The sequence below is a fragment of the Macaca nemestrina genome, chromosome 5, assembly GCF_043159975.1.
Source record: "Macaca nemestrina isolate mMacNem1 chromosome 5, mMacNem.hap1, whole genome shotgun sequence".
Taxonomy (NCBI): domain Eukaryota; kingdom Metazoa; phylum Chordata; class Mammalia; order Primates; family Cercopithecidae; genus Macaca; species Macaca nemestrina.
The window spans coordinates 11,555,618-11,571,716 of record NC_092129.1 but is presented as its reverse complement, the minus strand read 5'-3'; the positions used below and the strand labels follow the sequence as shown (position 1 = coordinate 11,571,716).

The 16,099-nt window shown below is 46.1% G+C and overlaps 1 protein-coding gene across 1 annotated transcript in view; it reads left to right on the top strand.

Moving 5' to 3' along the window:
• The window catches only part of LOC105492011 (insulin like growth factor 2 receptor), a 135,079-nt gene that overhangs the window by 55,830 nt on the left and 63,150 nt on the right, over positions 1-16,099 (top strand). Inside the window, exons 6-11 of the mRNA XM_071096247.1 lie at positions 1,085-1,214; positions 3,434-3,539; positions 6,427-6,589; positions 6,816-6,981; positions 8,294-8,397; positions 14,397-14,561. Of these exons, the coding sequence (XP_070952348.1) occupies positions 1,085-1,214; positions 3,434-3,539; positions 6,427-6,589; positions 6,816-6,981; positions 8,294-8,397; positions 14,397-14,561 (834 nt within the window). The remainder of the gene's footprint in view (positions 1-1,084; positions 1,215-3,433; positions 3,540-6,426; positions 6,590-6,815; positions 6,982-8,293; positions 8,398-14,396; positions 14,562-16,099) is intronic.

Genomic DNA, 16,099 nt, shown 5'->3' with positions numbered 1-16,099 from the left:
CTCAGACATTCTCCATTCCCAGGAAATTGCTCCAAGTCTCAAACCAAGATCAAATGTGACCTTCAAACCCTTGTGGATAGTGTTGGACTTGCTACCACGTGCTTACCTCCTTGCATCCTCAGGGCGCTTGCCGTATATTCTGCCTTTGGTATACCAAGTGGATTGTCTTACATTGAGTCCCCATGAGGGCAAGGAGCCTGTGGCACAGCAGATACTATAAGTGGAACAAAGCAGTCCATTTGTGACATTTCATAATTCCACATAATTTCATAATTGTTTGGAAGGCTTGAGAGTTAAAGGTTTGCTTACCTTTTCGCTAGCTGGTGCCTCCTTATTGCAGAAGGTAGGCGCTGATCTAGGTACTGGATTATAGCATTGAACACACCACAGTTCCTGTTTTCCTGGAGCTTTAGTTAGATGGGAGAAAAGATACATAGTCAACAAATAAATCCCAAAGTATACTGTGTAAGGTCTTGGGTCATGATCATAGAAACGAATGGTAAAGAGCAACCCAGCTGTAATCATAGCTATTGCTACTGGCAATCTATTAAGCCTGCATGATGTTCTGGACATATTCTGGGTATGTTCTCATCTTTAATCCTCCCCGAAACCTGTGCATTAGCACACTGGCAATTGGATAGTTTCGTAGTTAGACCAACGTTATAGAGATAGTAAGTGGTTAATTTAGGATTTGAACCCAGAGCTGTGGGTTCTTTCCACTAATCTCCTAATTTTTCCAGTCATCTGTGGAGTGCCTGCATTTTCTAGTCTCTGTAGCTTGAAAGGAGATAATGCTAACGTTGTTGTACCTCAAGCAGAGGATGGGTACATTTGTTAATTACAAATAACATCATAGCCCGTTTCCTGGGCACCTCTTATATACCAGTGCAGAGCCAGTACTTTACGTTCCTTCGTCCTGAGCTTTGTTTGCAGAGGGTTAATGGCTTGCCCAAGGTTTCAGAATAGTTACTTAGGGAAACTTTTAGGAATTCAGTAATTTGTTTAAAGGGACCCTGGATCTAAGGGTATGTGTGGTTATCACTCCTGACACATAATCTGATTTAATGTAATACGTGATTTTCAGACACACTTCGAGACCCAGGTTCACAGCTGCGGGCCTGTCCCCCTGGCACTGCCGCCTGCCTGGTAAGAGGAGACCAGGCGTTCAATGTTGGCCAGCCCCAGGAAGGACTGAAGCTGGTGCGCAAGGACAGGTCAGCCGAGGCCTCCGATGTTGTTGGTGTTTTTAATTTCCAGCAAGAACTTGGCTTTCAGGGAGCTGCAGGAACATCCTTTTTCAGCAGGGCTTGGGATAGTCCCTGCAGAGTTACTATCGTAAGATTGTTAGTCATTGCTGTGAGTCAGATAGTCTGGTATGCTTGTCTGCTTTCTAATCATTTGTCTCTTACAGCAGTAAAAATATATCTCATGATCCAATCCATAGTACATACCTTTATTTGCCTCATGAAATATTGCCTATCTTAAGGTGCCATCTGATATTTTTCATTCTGTGGCACCCGTGAAATTGATTTTGTGTCCATTGTTTTCTCGTCTTGGGAGGGCAAGAGACAGGAGGGACAATTTGCTGGTGACCTTCACTGGGACGTGACAGGCACCCTGGTTCCTGGCGGGGAATGGCGTTCCTTATAACAGGCTGTGCTGTGTACACATGCTCTGGTACTGCCTTTGTACCTTACCTTGGCAGACATATGCATTTCTCCAGTGTGTTGCTCATGACCATATCCTGAACTTAGATCAAGGATTCACATTTTCTCCCCGTTTAGGGGCCTTTAGTAGACACTTTGTTGTGCTTGCTCTAGTCTGGAGCTTGTGGCATGTCTGGGTAGGGAGCATGTGCAATTATAGATGGCACTCTGTCCAAAGAAAAGACTTGAGCATAACCTAAGGGGAGAAATGTTTGGAATTTTCTATATGTGTGTCTGTATTAGTTTACTCAGGCTGCCATAAGAAAATATGACAGGCTGGGTAACTTAAACCACAGAAATGTATATCCTGCACAGTCTAGAGGCTGCACGTCTGAAGAAGGTGTCACCAGGGCTGGTTTGTTCTGAGGCCTCTCTCCTTGGCTCGTTAGATGGCCATTTTCTTTCTGTGTTTTCACATGGCCTTCCCTCTGCGGGGGGGTGTGTCCGAATGTCCTCTTCTAATAAGGACACCAGTGATTTTGGGATTAAGGCTCACCCATATGACCTCCTTTTCCCTTGTTCACCTTTTTAAAGGCCCTGTCTCCAAATACAGTCACTTGCTGAGCTGTGGCTTAGGCCTTCAACATAAAAATTTTGAGGGGAAACAGTTCAGTCCCTAACAGAGTCTTCAAGGTGACACATCGGTAATTCTTAATATGAATGAGTGTGAGTGACGATGTAGTAACATGTGGGACACTGAGCAAAACTGTGAACTTCTCTGGTGGGAAAAAGCAGATCATCTCTGATCAGCTATTCTCTAGGAGGCAGCCAGGGGCACTGGGCCCATTCCACACTGAATGAGTGAACTCTGGTGGTGGGGCCATGTTGGATGGTGGTTTGGGTAGTGGAAGAGAACCCCACCCAGTTCAGTCCCTGCTGGGCAGGTGCTCTGGGGTTAAGACAAAACAAAACTTTGGCTGGCACTTAGAATTTATTGTGTAAAGAGGAAATGATTGACTAGCCTTGTGGGCAAAAATGCAATTGGCCTACTTGTCTGCTTTTTTTTTTTTTTTTTAATTTTGTTATCTCATTTACAACATTTTTTTATTTGTTTGCTTTAGTCAAATGGTGTTTCTTCCTTTTTTTAAAAAAGTACTTTTTTTTGTTCCTTTTTTCTTTCCTTATTCTAGGACATGAAGCAGATCAAACAGGTTTTTTTTTCTTTTTTTTGTTTTTGTTTTTGAGATGGGGTCTCGCTCTGTCATGCAGGCTGGAGTGCAGCGGTGTGATCTCGGTTCACTGCAGCCTCCGCCTCCCTGTTCAAGTGATTCTCCTGCCTCAGGCTCCTCAGTAGCTGGGACCAGAGGTGTGCTACCATGCCCAGCTAATTGTAGTTTTGGTAGAGATGGGGTTTCGCTCTGTTGGCTAGGGTGGTCTCGAATTCCTGACCTCAGGTGGTCCACCATCTTGGCCTTCCAAAATGCTGGGATTACAGGCGTGAGCCACCGCGCCCAGCCAGGTTTTCTTAATATATCAAATTTATGTGTTGGTCACTTTATTTATTTGATTTTTAACAAAATAACACTCACTGGGGTTTACTTAGAACTTTTTTTTTTCCCAAATGGAAATGAAATGAAGTCATTTTATACCATAGCTTCTTTTATATTTTGATATTTCTTCTGCTACCCTCTCCCCACAAGTGAATGTGCTGAATGCTCAGGGCGGCATGTGAATTTGGATGCACTTTATACTTTCGTAATATTCTTTTCTCAATGTGGCTCTCCCAGGCTTGTCCTGAGTTACGTGAGGGAAGAGGCAGGAGAGCTAGACTTTTGTGACGGTCACAGCCCCGCAGTGACTATTACGTTTGTTTGCCCGTCGGAACGGAGAGAGGTAAGTGACTTGTCTCCTGGTAACTGTAATGTGGCGCAGGTTAGCCTGGGTTGCCCACGCGAACGCGTGTCTGGGCTTGGGGCAGGGTGGGTCTCCCAGCAGGAAGCTGGGAGCCATGACAGAGGCACTGGTGGGCTCTCAGGAGGAGATGAGCTACCTGGGATAGCTTCTGTCACATGAAGCTCACTCGGGGAGAGCTGTTTGCATTTTGCCTTTTGCTTTTTTACAGCAACCCGGAGGGGCCTCCACATATAATGGGATGGTTTTTTGTTCTAGTCTCTGTGAGACGATTTTAAGTAGTTTATGGGCAGATATTTTTGTTTTTGTAGTTGGATTGTTTTAGTGAGTAGTGGAAAAATGCAGTATAATTTCAAGCCTGTGATTTCTGATGAGAAGCGTTTCCCTCCCTCTCTTTTCCCAGTCGGCCCCTAAACCCCCACCCATGCCTTCCCCCCTCCTTCTCATCACAGGCCAATTTATTGCTGTGCACTCTGCTGTGGATGAAATCTCCAGTGCAGTTGTAAACTCTTTGAGTGTAACTGCTGAGACTTACTTGTCCTTGAGTCCTCAGTGCCTGTTTAAGTGTTTTAACGGGGGGCAGGTGCTGATGGAAAGGAGGCATCCCCCAGGGAGGAAGGGATAGGGCAGGGCTTTCCTTTAGTTTCTTTCTGCCTTCTTAGTAATAGGGTGAAGTAGGGAGGGGCTGAATTCTTTTGCAGAGAACCACACTCCCCTTCCCCCAAGCAAATGTGGAATTTGCTCTGACGTCAGGCTGGCAGCTGGCCTGGTGTGTGTGGGATATGGAGACAGTGCTGGGCTCAGCTTTCCACTTTCTGTCCCCAGACTTCCACGTCCATGTACTGTCAACTGAATGAAGGCCTGAGTGTCTGATGTTTGTTCTGAGTATGAATGGGGAGGAATATTTATTCACACTTTTCATTTGTACCTACACATGTGAGTTGAAATCTCTTAAGCCCAGTTAGATGTTCTCAGGCGGTGGTGGTTTTAGTGTTTTCCCTTTTTATTTGCTCTACATTTGGTAAGAATCATTATACTCTATGAGAATCAAGAGAATTGGGAGTTTTCCTCCTTTTTCCTCGAAGGGGTATGAGGCATTTCTTGGTGTTAGAAGAAGAGGCTGATTTGGTATTACTGGGGCAAGAGGTTCCTTTTTTTTTTTTTTTTTTTTTTTTTAAAGACAGGGTCTCGCTCTGTCACCCAGGCTGGAGTGCAGTGCCACGATCTCAGCTCACTACAATCTCTGCCTCCTCAGTTTAAGCAGTCCTCCCACTTCAGCCTCCTGAGTAGCTGGGACTACAGGTGTGCACCACCACGCCTGGCTAATTTTTGTGTTTTTAATAGAGACGGGGCTTTGCCATGTTGCCCAGGCTGGTCTTGAACTCCCGGGCTCAAGTGATCCACCCACCTCGGCCTCCCAAAGTGCTGGGATTACAGGTGTGAGCCACTGCGCACGGCCAGGTTTCTTTTCAAGCTTGACTATTCACTGGGCAGACCTTGTGTGACATGTGCTTGGACACTGTAATACTTGGGAGGTTTGTTTAAGCATTTACGGTTTGCTCATTGAATCATTTTAGGAACTGGTATTTAGTAAACACTCACTTTGTCATATAGATCTTTTAAAAAATGCTTGATTTATTTACTGGATTTACATACTGTAAAATTCACTGTTTTTTTTTTTTTTTCCAGTACAAGTCAGTGGTTATTAGTATTTTTTTTAGAAGTGTGCAACCATCATCACAGTCTAAATTTTACATTTCCATCACCCCAAAAAAGAAACCTCCTTCCCATTAGCAGTCTCTTCCCATTCACACCCCAAGCCCTGGTAACTGTGCACCTTCTTCCTGTCTCTGTGGATTGGCCTTTTTTGGATGTTTTATGTCAGGAGAATCCTGCACTGTGTGGCTTTCTGTGCCTGGCTTCTCTTATGGAGCCCTGGGGTCTGCATCACCGTGTGTCAGACTGCACTGAGCCACGTGGGCAGAAGCATTGATTTTGAGTCAGACAGAAGAGGGTTGGGCCTGCAACTCTGCAACTTACTAATTGTGTGCGACCTGTTTGTAAACCTGTCACCTAGTGCCTGGCGTGTTGCAGGTGCTCAGTGCGTATTTATGGAACGAATGGTGCTGGGAAGCAGCACTGCTGTGCCCGGTGCTAAGCCCAATAAGATGTGTCTCCCAAGGATGGTTAAAAAGATGGCAGTGACATTCCTGGTGAGCAGGGACCCCATCAGCCCCCTTCATGGCTCTCATCAAAGATGAATGGTGGAGCTCCCACTCTGTAGAAGCAATACAGTGGCAGAATCGGGTTTGTGTCTGGGTGGTGCCCTGGCTTCACCCGGGAGCAGGTGTGGGTACAGATGTGGTGCCCAGGATCCCACAGGGGTTGTGGACCGTGCCCTTGGATGTGCACGCGTGTGATGACGTTCACTCAGTGTCGGGCTTGCACCACTCCAGCAGCACCTTGTGGAAAGCGGTGAATGGACCATGCACCCTGCACGGCCTGTTAGCGCTTGCCGACGTCCTAGTGATTGCCACATGCCACTGAGTCCAGGTGCTCACTGGCCAAAACTTGAGTGTCTCTCTGAAGGTGACTAGACTAGAAAGGGAATAGAGTGTACAAAGTTAATGGAGGTGTTACAAATCAAATGGAAAAAAAAAATGACAGTTTAGAAAAAAAGTAACTTTACTGAGTTGTTATAAGTCAAATAATCTTAATGTGTTAGAGGCAATTCATGATTCAAAAAACAGAAACAGCAAAATGTAGAAACCTAACAACCTGTCTTTGAGCTTTTCATAAGTGTGGAAAATCTGCACTTAAGCCACATGAAACATTTTTTATTTTGCCTTTTTCACATTGTTCCCAATAGGGCACCATTCCCAAACTCACTGCTAAATCCAACTGCCGCTATGAAGTTGAGTGGATTACTGAGTATGCCTGCCACAGAGATTACCTGGAAAGCAAAACTTGTTCTCTGAGCGGTGAGCAGCAGGACGTCTCCATAGACCTCACACCACTTGCCCAGAGCGGAGGTAAGCAGGCGCCTTCTGCTTCCTGGCGCTGCTTAGGAAGAAGGGGACTGAGAGAGGGTACGAGACAATAGGGGGCCAAGTCAGTCCATGCCTGCTCCTGCGTTGGAGAGAGCTGTAGTTTGGGCTGGTGTTTCAGAAATACGATTCAGGTTTGACTAAGTAATCCTGTAACCTTCTAATACCCGTTCACGTAAAACAAGCCTCTTGTTAATTTCCCTCTTTTTAGGTTCGCCCTATATTTCAGATGGAAAAGAATATTTGTTTTATTTGAATGTCTGTGGAGAAACTGAAACACAGTTCTGTAATAAAAAGCAAGCTGCGGTTTGCCAAGTGAAAAGGAACAATACGTCTCAAGTCAAAGCAGCAGGAAGATACCAGAATCAGACCCTCCGGTACATCAACAACCTCTGTGTGCTTTTCCTTTTCCTTTGTATTTCTTGAGACAGGGTTACACTCTGGCGCCCAGGCTAGAGTACAGTGGCGCGATCTCGGTGCATTGCAGCCTTGACTTCCCTGCCTCAAGTAATTCACCCACCTCAGCCTCCCGAATAGCTGGGACTACAGGCATGCACCACCATGCCTGGCTAATTTCTGTAGTTTGTGTAGAGATGAAGTTTTGCCATGTTGCCCACGCTGATCTTGAATTCCTTGCCTCAGTGATCCTCCCACATTGGCCTCCCAAAGTGCATGGATTAGAGGCATGTGCCTGGGACCCGGCCTGCATAATTTTCAAGGGCATTGTGTGTATTCTTGTGAAACATAACTCCCTCTCCTTTTCTTCCTCTTTCCATTTTCCATAAGGTACAGGGAAGTCAGTTACGCCAGCATTCCTTCCTATTAGACTTTGGCAAGTTGCCGTTTGTCACTAAACAATCAAATGTTTTTCCTGGCTTTAGAGTAAGAATGCTTCTGTTAGAACTGTTCACTTTATAAACTTGCTGTTTGTACGGAACCTACTGTAGGAAAATTATTTAATGAGTTGACAGTTGATAGGGCTTTTTTATTTTAAAATTTGTTTTTAAGGAGTTTTGATTTTTCTCTGGCAGTTTGAGAATCTCAAGCACCATCGACATTATAGAAAATTTTAAACAACTAAAACAGTGCATTCAGCCATTTCTTTTGACCCTTAACTTGGTAGTTAACCTTCAGAAAAGCAGGATGAAAATGCAGTTTTCTGAAAACGTGTTAGGGGCAATTACGATTCAAAAATTAGGAATAGAAAACTGCAAAAAACCCCAGAACTGGTCTTTGAGCTTTTTAAAAGCATGGAATATCTGCCGAGAAGCTGCATTTTAAACATTTTATTTTTGCTTCTTTCAAATTGTTCAGGATCAGTATTGTCCAAGGCCCCTCAGGCACGGCTGTGTTCATGGCGGCTGTTAGGAAGCCTGTCTAATTCTTGGGCGTTATTTATTTTGTACAAAATCTAAAAGTGAGAACAAGAGAAGTCTTCATGCTCACAGCAAAACCTTCAGCACTTTCTTCCAGCCAGTTACTACTTTGAAGCGAGAGGATGTCAAGCCCATACATTTGGAACTCATTTCCTGTAGATATTTTTCCCTAGCTGGCTAGAGAGCTTGCTGTTTTAGATCAGTAGTGATTTGTTGATGCTATGCAAAAGGCTTAGTGTAGACATTTAAAAAGAGTCAGGTTTCTTTCTTGGTTCTCCCAAACACATTTGTCTTTATATTCACAAAAATCTAGATATTCGGATGGAGACCTCACCTTGATATATTTTGGAGGCGATGAATGCAGCTCAGGGTTTCAGCGGATGAGCGTCATAAACTTTGAGTGCAATAAAACCGCAGGTAAGTGTGCGCTGGAGTTCAGCCCCTCCTCTTTCCATTCGTGGGCATGTGCTTGTGTGTGTGCACAGGCGTGTTCTTGGAAGTGAACATTGAATGGAGGAGTCAGATGCCGTCCTTTGGACTGGCCAGCTCTAGCCCCCAGACTGGGTTTTTTTCTATTGGAGTAACACTTTCCCACCCCCACTGCCCCAGTGGACACACACATCCTGTTTGCATTTTCCTCGGTTCTCTCTGTTTGTTTTGGGAGTGGGCCCAGCGCTGAGCTTGTTGGGAAAGTTTTCGTCTTGCATTTTGGTGCACACTAAACTACAGCAAGGACAGATTCGGCAGGGGCGAGATGGCTTGCCAGTTTTGTTTGAGTGACCTCTTCCTTTATGTAATGAGTGTCAAGGTAATCCTTTTTGCAAAGTGGTGAGCCTGTGGTAGAGTTTGGATCTGGGGATTGCACAATGTCATTGGGTACGTTGAAGCCGAAGGCGTGCATTTCTCCGAGTGATGAGAAGCACCCTTGAGTCACCAAGACACTGGCATTTCAAAAAGCGGTGCCACTGTCCATATCTTGACGATTGTAGACACCGTTGTAGCTGCCTCTGGGTTGGCAGCTGCGCCCAGGAGGTGAAGGTAGAAGTCATTCCTTAAAGAGAGTGGCTTAGTGTACTTACTAAAAACCACACCATCAGAAACTTGTGCCATCTGTTGACCCCCAGGCTGTGACTCCAGGCACCCTGCAGGGCACCCTACCACTGCTCAGAGCAGTTCTAGAGCCCATTCTGGGTTTCTGTAGTTTGCCCCAAGTGCTGCCACACCCAGAGGGTCTTTCTGGCCCTTGCTTCCGTGTGTTCTTCTATGGCAGAGCTTTGTGTGGCTTGGTGATAGGGTGGGTTGCTACAGGATTCACTGTGGGATGAGGGAGAGGCAGCTGGACATGATGAGAACCTTGCTCTCGAGGCCTCCGGAGATGAGGTGTGCGTTGGGAGAGACACTTAGGCACCCCTGCCCTGGTAGCTCCGCAGCGCTGCGAGTGTCCTAGCAAGCAGGCCAAAATCCAGCCCGGGGTCTTCCGCTGGGAAGGCCTTCCAAAATGCCCCAGTAACTGCTGTTGTGGCACCTGCCCCTGGGGTGCCCTCGTTCACAGGTCTGCCATTGCTGTCGTTGTTCTCTGCGTGGCCGCTTTTGTTACTTTCCCAATACACACATTTTTTTAGTGCCTATTTGCTTAGGCCCTATGAGGCTGGAGGGTGTTGTAAGGATAGATGGCTCTCTAGGTGTTCACAGACTAGGAGCAGAGAGAGATAAGGAGCATGAGGATGGAGGTTCAGGGCAGTGCTGCCGGAGTACAGCTAGTGCTTAGTGTCGTCACTCCGCTCCTTTACCAGGAGGGAGGCACGAAGGTCAACTGGCTGGAGTCTGGGCTGGGTGCAGGGGCCAGGCAGTTAAGAGAGAAGGAAGTGCTGCTTGAGCCACGCTACGTTTAGGAACGTGCCAGTCCCGTGTTGGGGTGGCTGTAGGGCCTGGACCTCCAGACATTCAAAGGCATGGACCAGGGTAGCTGCAAGCGGGTTAGAGGCCGTGTATGGGGAATGTGGCTGAAGATGACCTGGAACGGTGAGTGTGCAGTATTGTAAGAAACTTGTATGTCCTGCAGAGGAGCTGGATTATATCTGGAAATCTATGAAGTCCCAAGGATTTTCAGCAGGGGTGTGACAGACATCTGACTCGTGAATGATAAAATGCACCTCCCATCTGGTCTAAGCACTCCCTGCACCCCTCAGCTTCTCCATCATTCTCTCATCGCCCTCACCTCTTAGCCTACCTACGCTACTAGCCTACTTAGCCGTGTCTGCACCCTGAATCACATCTCTCCTACTCGGTGTCCCCAGTCCCTAGGGATACAGCCTGTATCTTCCGCATGTGCCCAGCCCCTCTGATGCCCAACCTTGGTTCTGGCTCCCAGGTCACCCCAACTGGCTCCCCTAGACTTCCTGCTAGCTTGGGCTGCTCTGCTGTGGTCTGAGTCTCCCTCCAACTTTGTGATGACCTCCTTTGGCCCTGTTCTGTTCAGGGCTTTTTATTAATGACTTGGCCGAGATCTTTGAGAGTGTGCTGATCTCATTTGGGGATGCTGGGAAGACGGAATCATTATCCAGAAAGATTGAAAAGGATGAGCAGCATATGAGAAGGGCATTATGTCGTCTCAGACTTACAGGGAAGAGGTATGGGCATTGAGGAGCTGCCAGCCAAGCAAACAAAAAACACAGGAGAGAAAAACCAAAGAACAGAAAGAAAGAAAAATAGAAAAAAATTAAAAAGACCCGCAGTGGAGTGGGGAGATCTTGCCTTGTGGTTATGAGCATGGATGAGGCCACACCCTCTGGATTTGGTTCCCAGCCGCCCTAGTTTTTAGTTACGAAACCATGGGGCCCAGAGAGCTAAAGCCCAGATGAGGTGAGGCTTGACAAAATGCTCCGTTTTTCCTTTCCGTTATAAAAATTTTCAAACACAGAAAGAACATTGAAACAAAAATTTACATGCCTGCCACTCTTAAGAGCCCTTGATGTTTTGGCAGATTTTTCTTGTAAGCCATGCGTCATTGATGGCCCATATCACCCCACCCTGATGCCAAGAAAGAACATTCCTTTATATAAATTCAGTACCATTGTTGTACTTAACAAAATTAACGGTGACATCCTGATATTAAAAACCCATGTTTTCCTAAGCTGTGATCTTTATGATTGTAACAAGGAGCCTGGACAGAGAGATGTTAGGTGTTTTGTGGGAGGGTTTTGAGCTGGTTCTCAGGCAGGAGTTGTATTAAAAAATACTTTCAATTCCTTCCAGCTCTGTAATTCAGCACTCCAAACTTTGAGAGCAAACTATGTACTGCAAAATTAGTTCATTGTTACTTTGCTCGAATTTAAACTTAGAGTTTTTGAAGAAAATCCCTTGGTGGACTCTGTGTATTAGATAGATGTAGTAATGTATTTTTGAAGGTGAACGGGTGATAATTGGCTGTGTAGTAGAAGTGTAGTTTAAGTTGGATCTCTAGGAATTATGCATGTGAATCTAAGGTTCATGCGTTTTTCAGGATGTAAGTGTACCTTTTGGTCATAATGTTTTTTACCATTTGTTTAAATCTAGTTGTAAAGTGATGCTTTATTATTGGTGTTTCCTTTAAATAAGAATGTTAGATAATTTTTTGGAAGAGCAGAATTCATTAGGATAGGCTAATAAAAAACCACTCACAAATTTAAGTAGCTCAGCCCATTAAAGGTTTCTTGTCTTAGTTCAGTGCTAGTCCTTGGGGATAGGGTTGGGGTAGGGGGTGCAGGCTCTGCTCCATGTGGTCATTTGGGGACCTGCACTCTTTCCATCCTGTGTTTCTGCCATCTGTAGGTGTGACTTCCAAGGACTCTGTAGGATGGTAACATCAATTTCCTTTGTTTTGTTTTTTTCCAGGCCAGCAATAAGTCACTTGGCCCAGCCTGAATAGCAGGGGAGGCTGGGAAATGGAGTTTAGCTATGTGTCTAGAGGAAAAATTAAACAAGTTGGGTAAGAGGTAGCATTGTTTTTGCCACAGAGAAATGGGTGCTGCTGCCTGCTCCTTAGGCAGAGAGCTCCTTGGTTCCATTTGAAAACCTTCCTTCCGCTTTTGCTGGAGTCGAGAGACTGAGGACACAAAGTGGTGTGCTGGAGAATAAACTCGAGCCTGTGGAGCCAGACTGGCAACTTGGGGATTGTGTGAGTGAGGGAGAGATTGTGCAGAGCTAATCCTAACATTGCTGATGAGCGGACAGAAACCATAGGCCTCATGAATAGTGATTTCTGAAGTCAAAGCCCAGTATGCTTAAAAATGAACCGAAGTGGTTTGGGAGAGGGGAGCACAACTTACTGTTCTGCTAACATTCTTTGAGGAATGAAGTAAGAATACGTGTAAGGTACATAGCAATGGTTATTTACAGTGGACTCTGCCTGCAGATTATTAGTACGTCTCAGATGCAAAACCAGCTCAAAAGTACGGACGAGTACTAGGACGATTTGTAGTGGTATTTAATTGTTTGTAAACTTACCTGGTAAAAGAGAAACGCAGTGAATGCTTCACGTTTGCAGAACACAAATCTTTTTCAATAGTGAAATGTGAATCCAGTAGGATTAAACTGTGTGTAAACCTTGTGGGCGGGATGAAGAGAAGCAGAGGCGCGTCATTATTGCTAAGTTAGTTCGCCGACAACCTCAGGGGCCAAACCAAACAAACAAAAAACACAGGAGAGAAAACCAAAGAAAAAAAGAAAAGTAGAAAAAAACCCCACAGTAGAGTGGGGAGATCTTGCCTTGTGGTTATGAGCATGGATGAGGCCAGACCCTCGGTCTGATTCACACTGCCCTAGTTTTTAGTTATGAAACCATAAGCAAATTATTTAGGCATCCTAAATCTGCAAAATGGTGCTAAAATTGCACCTTTGCCATAGGGTTTTGAGGATCAAATAGATTAATATAGTCATGTGTTGCTTAACAATGAGAGTATGTTCTGAGAAATGTGTCTTTAGGTGATTTTGTCATTGTATGAACATCATAGAGTGTACTTAACACACACCTAGATGGTATATCTTGCTGCACACCTAAGCTATATGGTGTAGCCTATTGCTCCTGGGCTACAAGTGTGTACAGCACATGAGTGTACTGAGTACTGCCGGCAGTTGTAACACAATGGTAAGTATTTGAGTATCTAAATATATCTAAACATAGAAAAGGTCCAGTAAAAATACGGTATTACAATCTTTTGAGACCACTGTTGTATATGCAGTCTGCTGTTGACCAAATGTTATGCAGCACGTAACTGCATAAAGAAAGTACTTAAACAGAGCCTGTTTTTCTGCAGCTCGCTCTTATGTAGCTGAGATGCTGAGCTCAGTGGCTGGCTGCGACTGTGCTCAGTACAGGTTCACTGCTGTGGCTGGTAGTATAATTATAGTGATGACACTGTTAAAGATTTGGTAGAAATTACAATTGAAGTATCGTTTGCTCTTGATACAGAATCTTTCTTCCCATTTTCTTAGATCATTGCATAGCTTATGATACCAAACCGCAAGGAGGCAGATCACATGGTGGGAGGCTCAGACAAGGATTATGAAACCATCAGGGTTGGGAAAAGGAGGGTTGTGCCCACAGCCCCCTAGTCTGGAAAGGTGCAGGCGTAGGATTTCCAGCAAGGAGCAAGTCAGCAAAGCCTCCGAATCTCCGCGTCCATGGGATGGGGACGTGACCTGTGAAGAGCTGGTTTTCAGACTTAGACCTGAACTATTCCTGCTGAGGAATGGGAAGTCTGGGGGGCTCACTCTTGGTGGAAGAAGAGGCTCAATTTGAGGAAGGTGTTACAGACAGGTGCACTGACGGAGCCACAGAATGCCAGCACTGTTTGAAGATGTGCCGCTAACATTGTTGGGCTGGCATAGGACCTTGGCGTGCTTTCACTGGGAGCAACTGACTGTAGGTGGTTTCCACCCATGTTTTACTTTAGGGATGAGTCCCAGAGAACTTGTCTTGTTCACAGTCGCATCACGAAGTCAGTGGTGCTCAGGGAACTAGAGCTCCATTTCTGTCTTCTTTTCTGCGAGTCCCCAGTGTCACCCAGAGATGTTCAGAAGCCTCTGGGAGCTGATCATAGCCCGGGAGCAGAGGATCCCACTCACTGCCCTTGCGTTCCTCCTGCCTGCCCTTTTAATCTTATCTTTGAAGGCGCTGTACACGGCCTCTGTCAATGTCTCCCAAGGTGAAAGGCACGCTGGCCTGCCAGCCTGCCATCGAGGACTTAGGGTTAAGCATCTGAAGCTCAATAGAAGCCTCTGCCATCTCAGACCCCCAAGGTCTCTAAGAAAGTCTGGACCTGAATTTTTTCACTGGTCAGTTGGCATTGGTCCTGTTCAGTTTCTTCCTTGCTCCTTAGCTGTTCCTCAGTTTTGGTCACGTATGGAGTTTAAATTTCTCCTCTTGAATCGTACAGGTAAAGATGGGAAAGGAAATCCTGTATTCACAGGAGAGGTTGACTGCACCTACTTCTTCACATGGGACACGAAATACGCCTGTGTTAAGGAGAAGGAAGACCTTCTCTGCGGTGCCGTCGACGGGAAGAAGCGCTACGACCTGTCCGCGCTGGTCCGCCACGCAGGTACTGCCCTCCTTGCCGTGTGGGTCTCAGTCCATGTGTTCGTGGAACAATTTCCCTGAGTACTTTTGGAAATGCTGTTACTATTTTCTTTGTCAGTGGGCTGGGTCACAGCCCACCGCCCGCTTTTTTCATGTGGCTGTATGAATTATTAGAAGGAGCATTGGATTGGGAGGTGGAGTATCTGAATCTGAGACCAGCATTATTGTTTTCTGGTCGGGTTACCTTGGGCTTATCATAGTTGAGCAGAAACTGCCCTGCACCTGCAGGGTGTCAGGCCTGTGCTCTGTTGTTTAGAAGCTTACTTGCTTGCTTTTTTTTCCTTTAAAGTTTTTTTTTTCTCTCTTATAACAGCCTTCCCATAGGCCATATTCCCACTTAACACAGGAACTCTCAGGCCCACAGAGTGGAGCTGCGGCTCAGTTGCTGTCTTTTGACCTTGTGTTTTTACCCTTTTACACGCTGCCTCTGTTCCGTCTCTGAGGTGGGATCTGCAGCCTCTGCCCCCTGGGGTTCTTCTGTTTGGATCCTCTAGGCAGATGGATGTGTGCCTTGGGTCGCTGTTCACTGGTGCCTCAGTGGTGTGCAGTGGGCTTTTCCTCGAGGCTGAGCTTGCTGTTGCACAGCAGGCACCGGACGAGGTGCCGAGGAGGCAGCAGTGCCCCCCACAGCACAGTCCCTGTCCTCGGGGGCTTGGAATTTAGCAGGAAACAGAGCAGATCGAGTAAGAAGAATGGGAGTCTCAAGCAGGGATAATCTGATGGGGGAGATTTCTGGTTTTACCCTTTTGGCAGCTCAAATTAGTTGTGCAGAAGCCAGTTGCCTCTGTAAGGGGGAGATGACCTGAAGCAGAGAGAATGACTTGCCTCATGTAATTACCAACCAGAACAGTCACAGAACTGCTGGCGGTATGTTCTCGCTCGTAAGTGGGAGTTGAACATTGAGAACACGTGGACACAGAGGGGAACAGCACACACCAGGGCCTGTTTAGGGTTGGGGGCGAAGGGAGGGAACTCAGAGGGTGGGTCAGTAGGTGCAGCAAACCACCATGGCACATGTATACCTATATAACACACCTGCATGTTCTGCACATGTATGTCTTTTTTTTTTTTTTTTTTTTTTTAGAAAAATAAAACTGCAGCGGTGACAGGACTGCTGCTCCTGTCCTCTGAGCCCCAACTGGTTTGGAAAATACCAGGTTAGAAAGAGGAATGAATCCCTCTTGTGGACTGTTTGAGAACCTGCCTCACTGTGAACCGCCTGGGCAGTGAGTGCTGGCAGTGCTGTCGTGGTTAAACACCCTGTGCGCTGCAGGGAACTGTGCCGTAATTAATTCTGCCACATGTGTGCTAGTGAAGACACTGGTTTTCTGTGAAGTGGAAAGAGTTCTAGCTGCAGAGTTGGAGACCTGGCTGAGGACTGATGTTGCCACACCCAATTGCGTTTGCTTGAGCGAGCTGCTCTCCCAGCCCGAGTTTCTTCCAGTAAAGTGGGTGGTCCTGTGAGATCCCTTAAGTCAACCTTTTTTTTTAAAAAAAAAA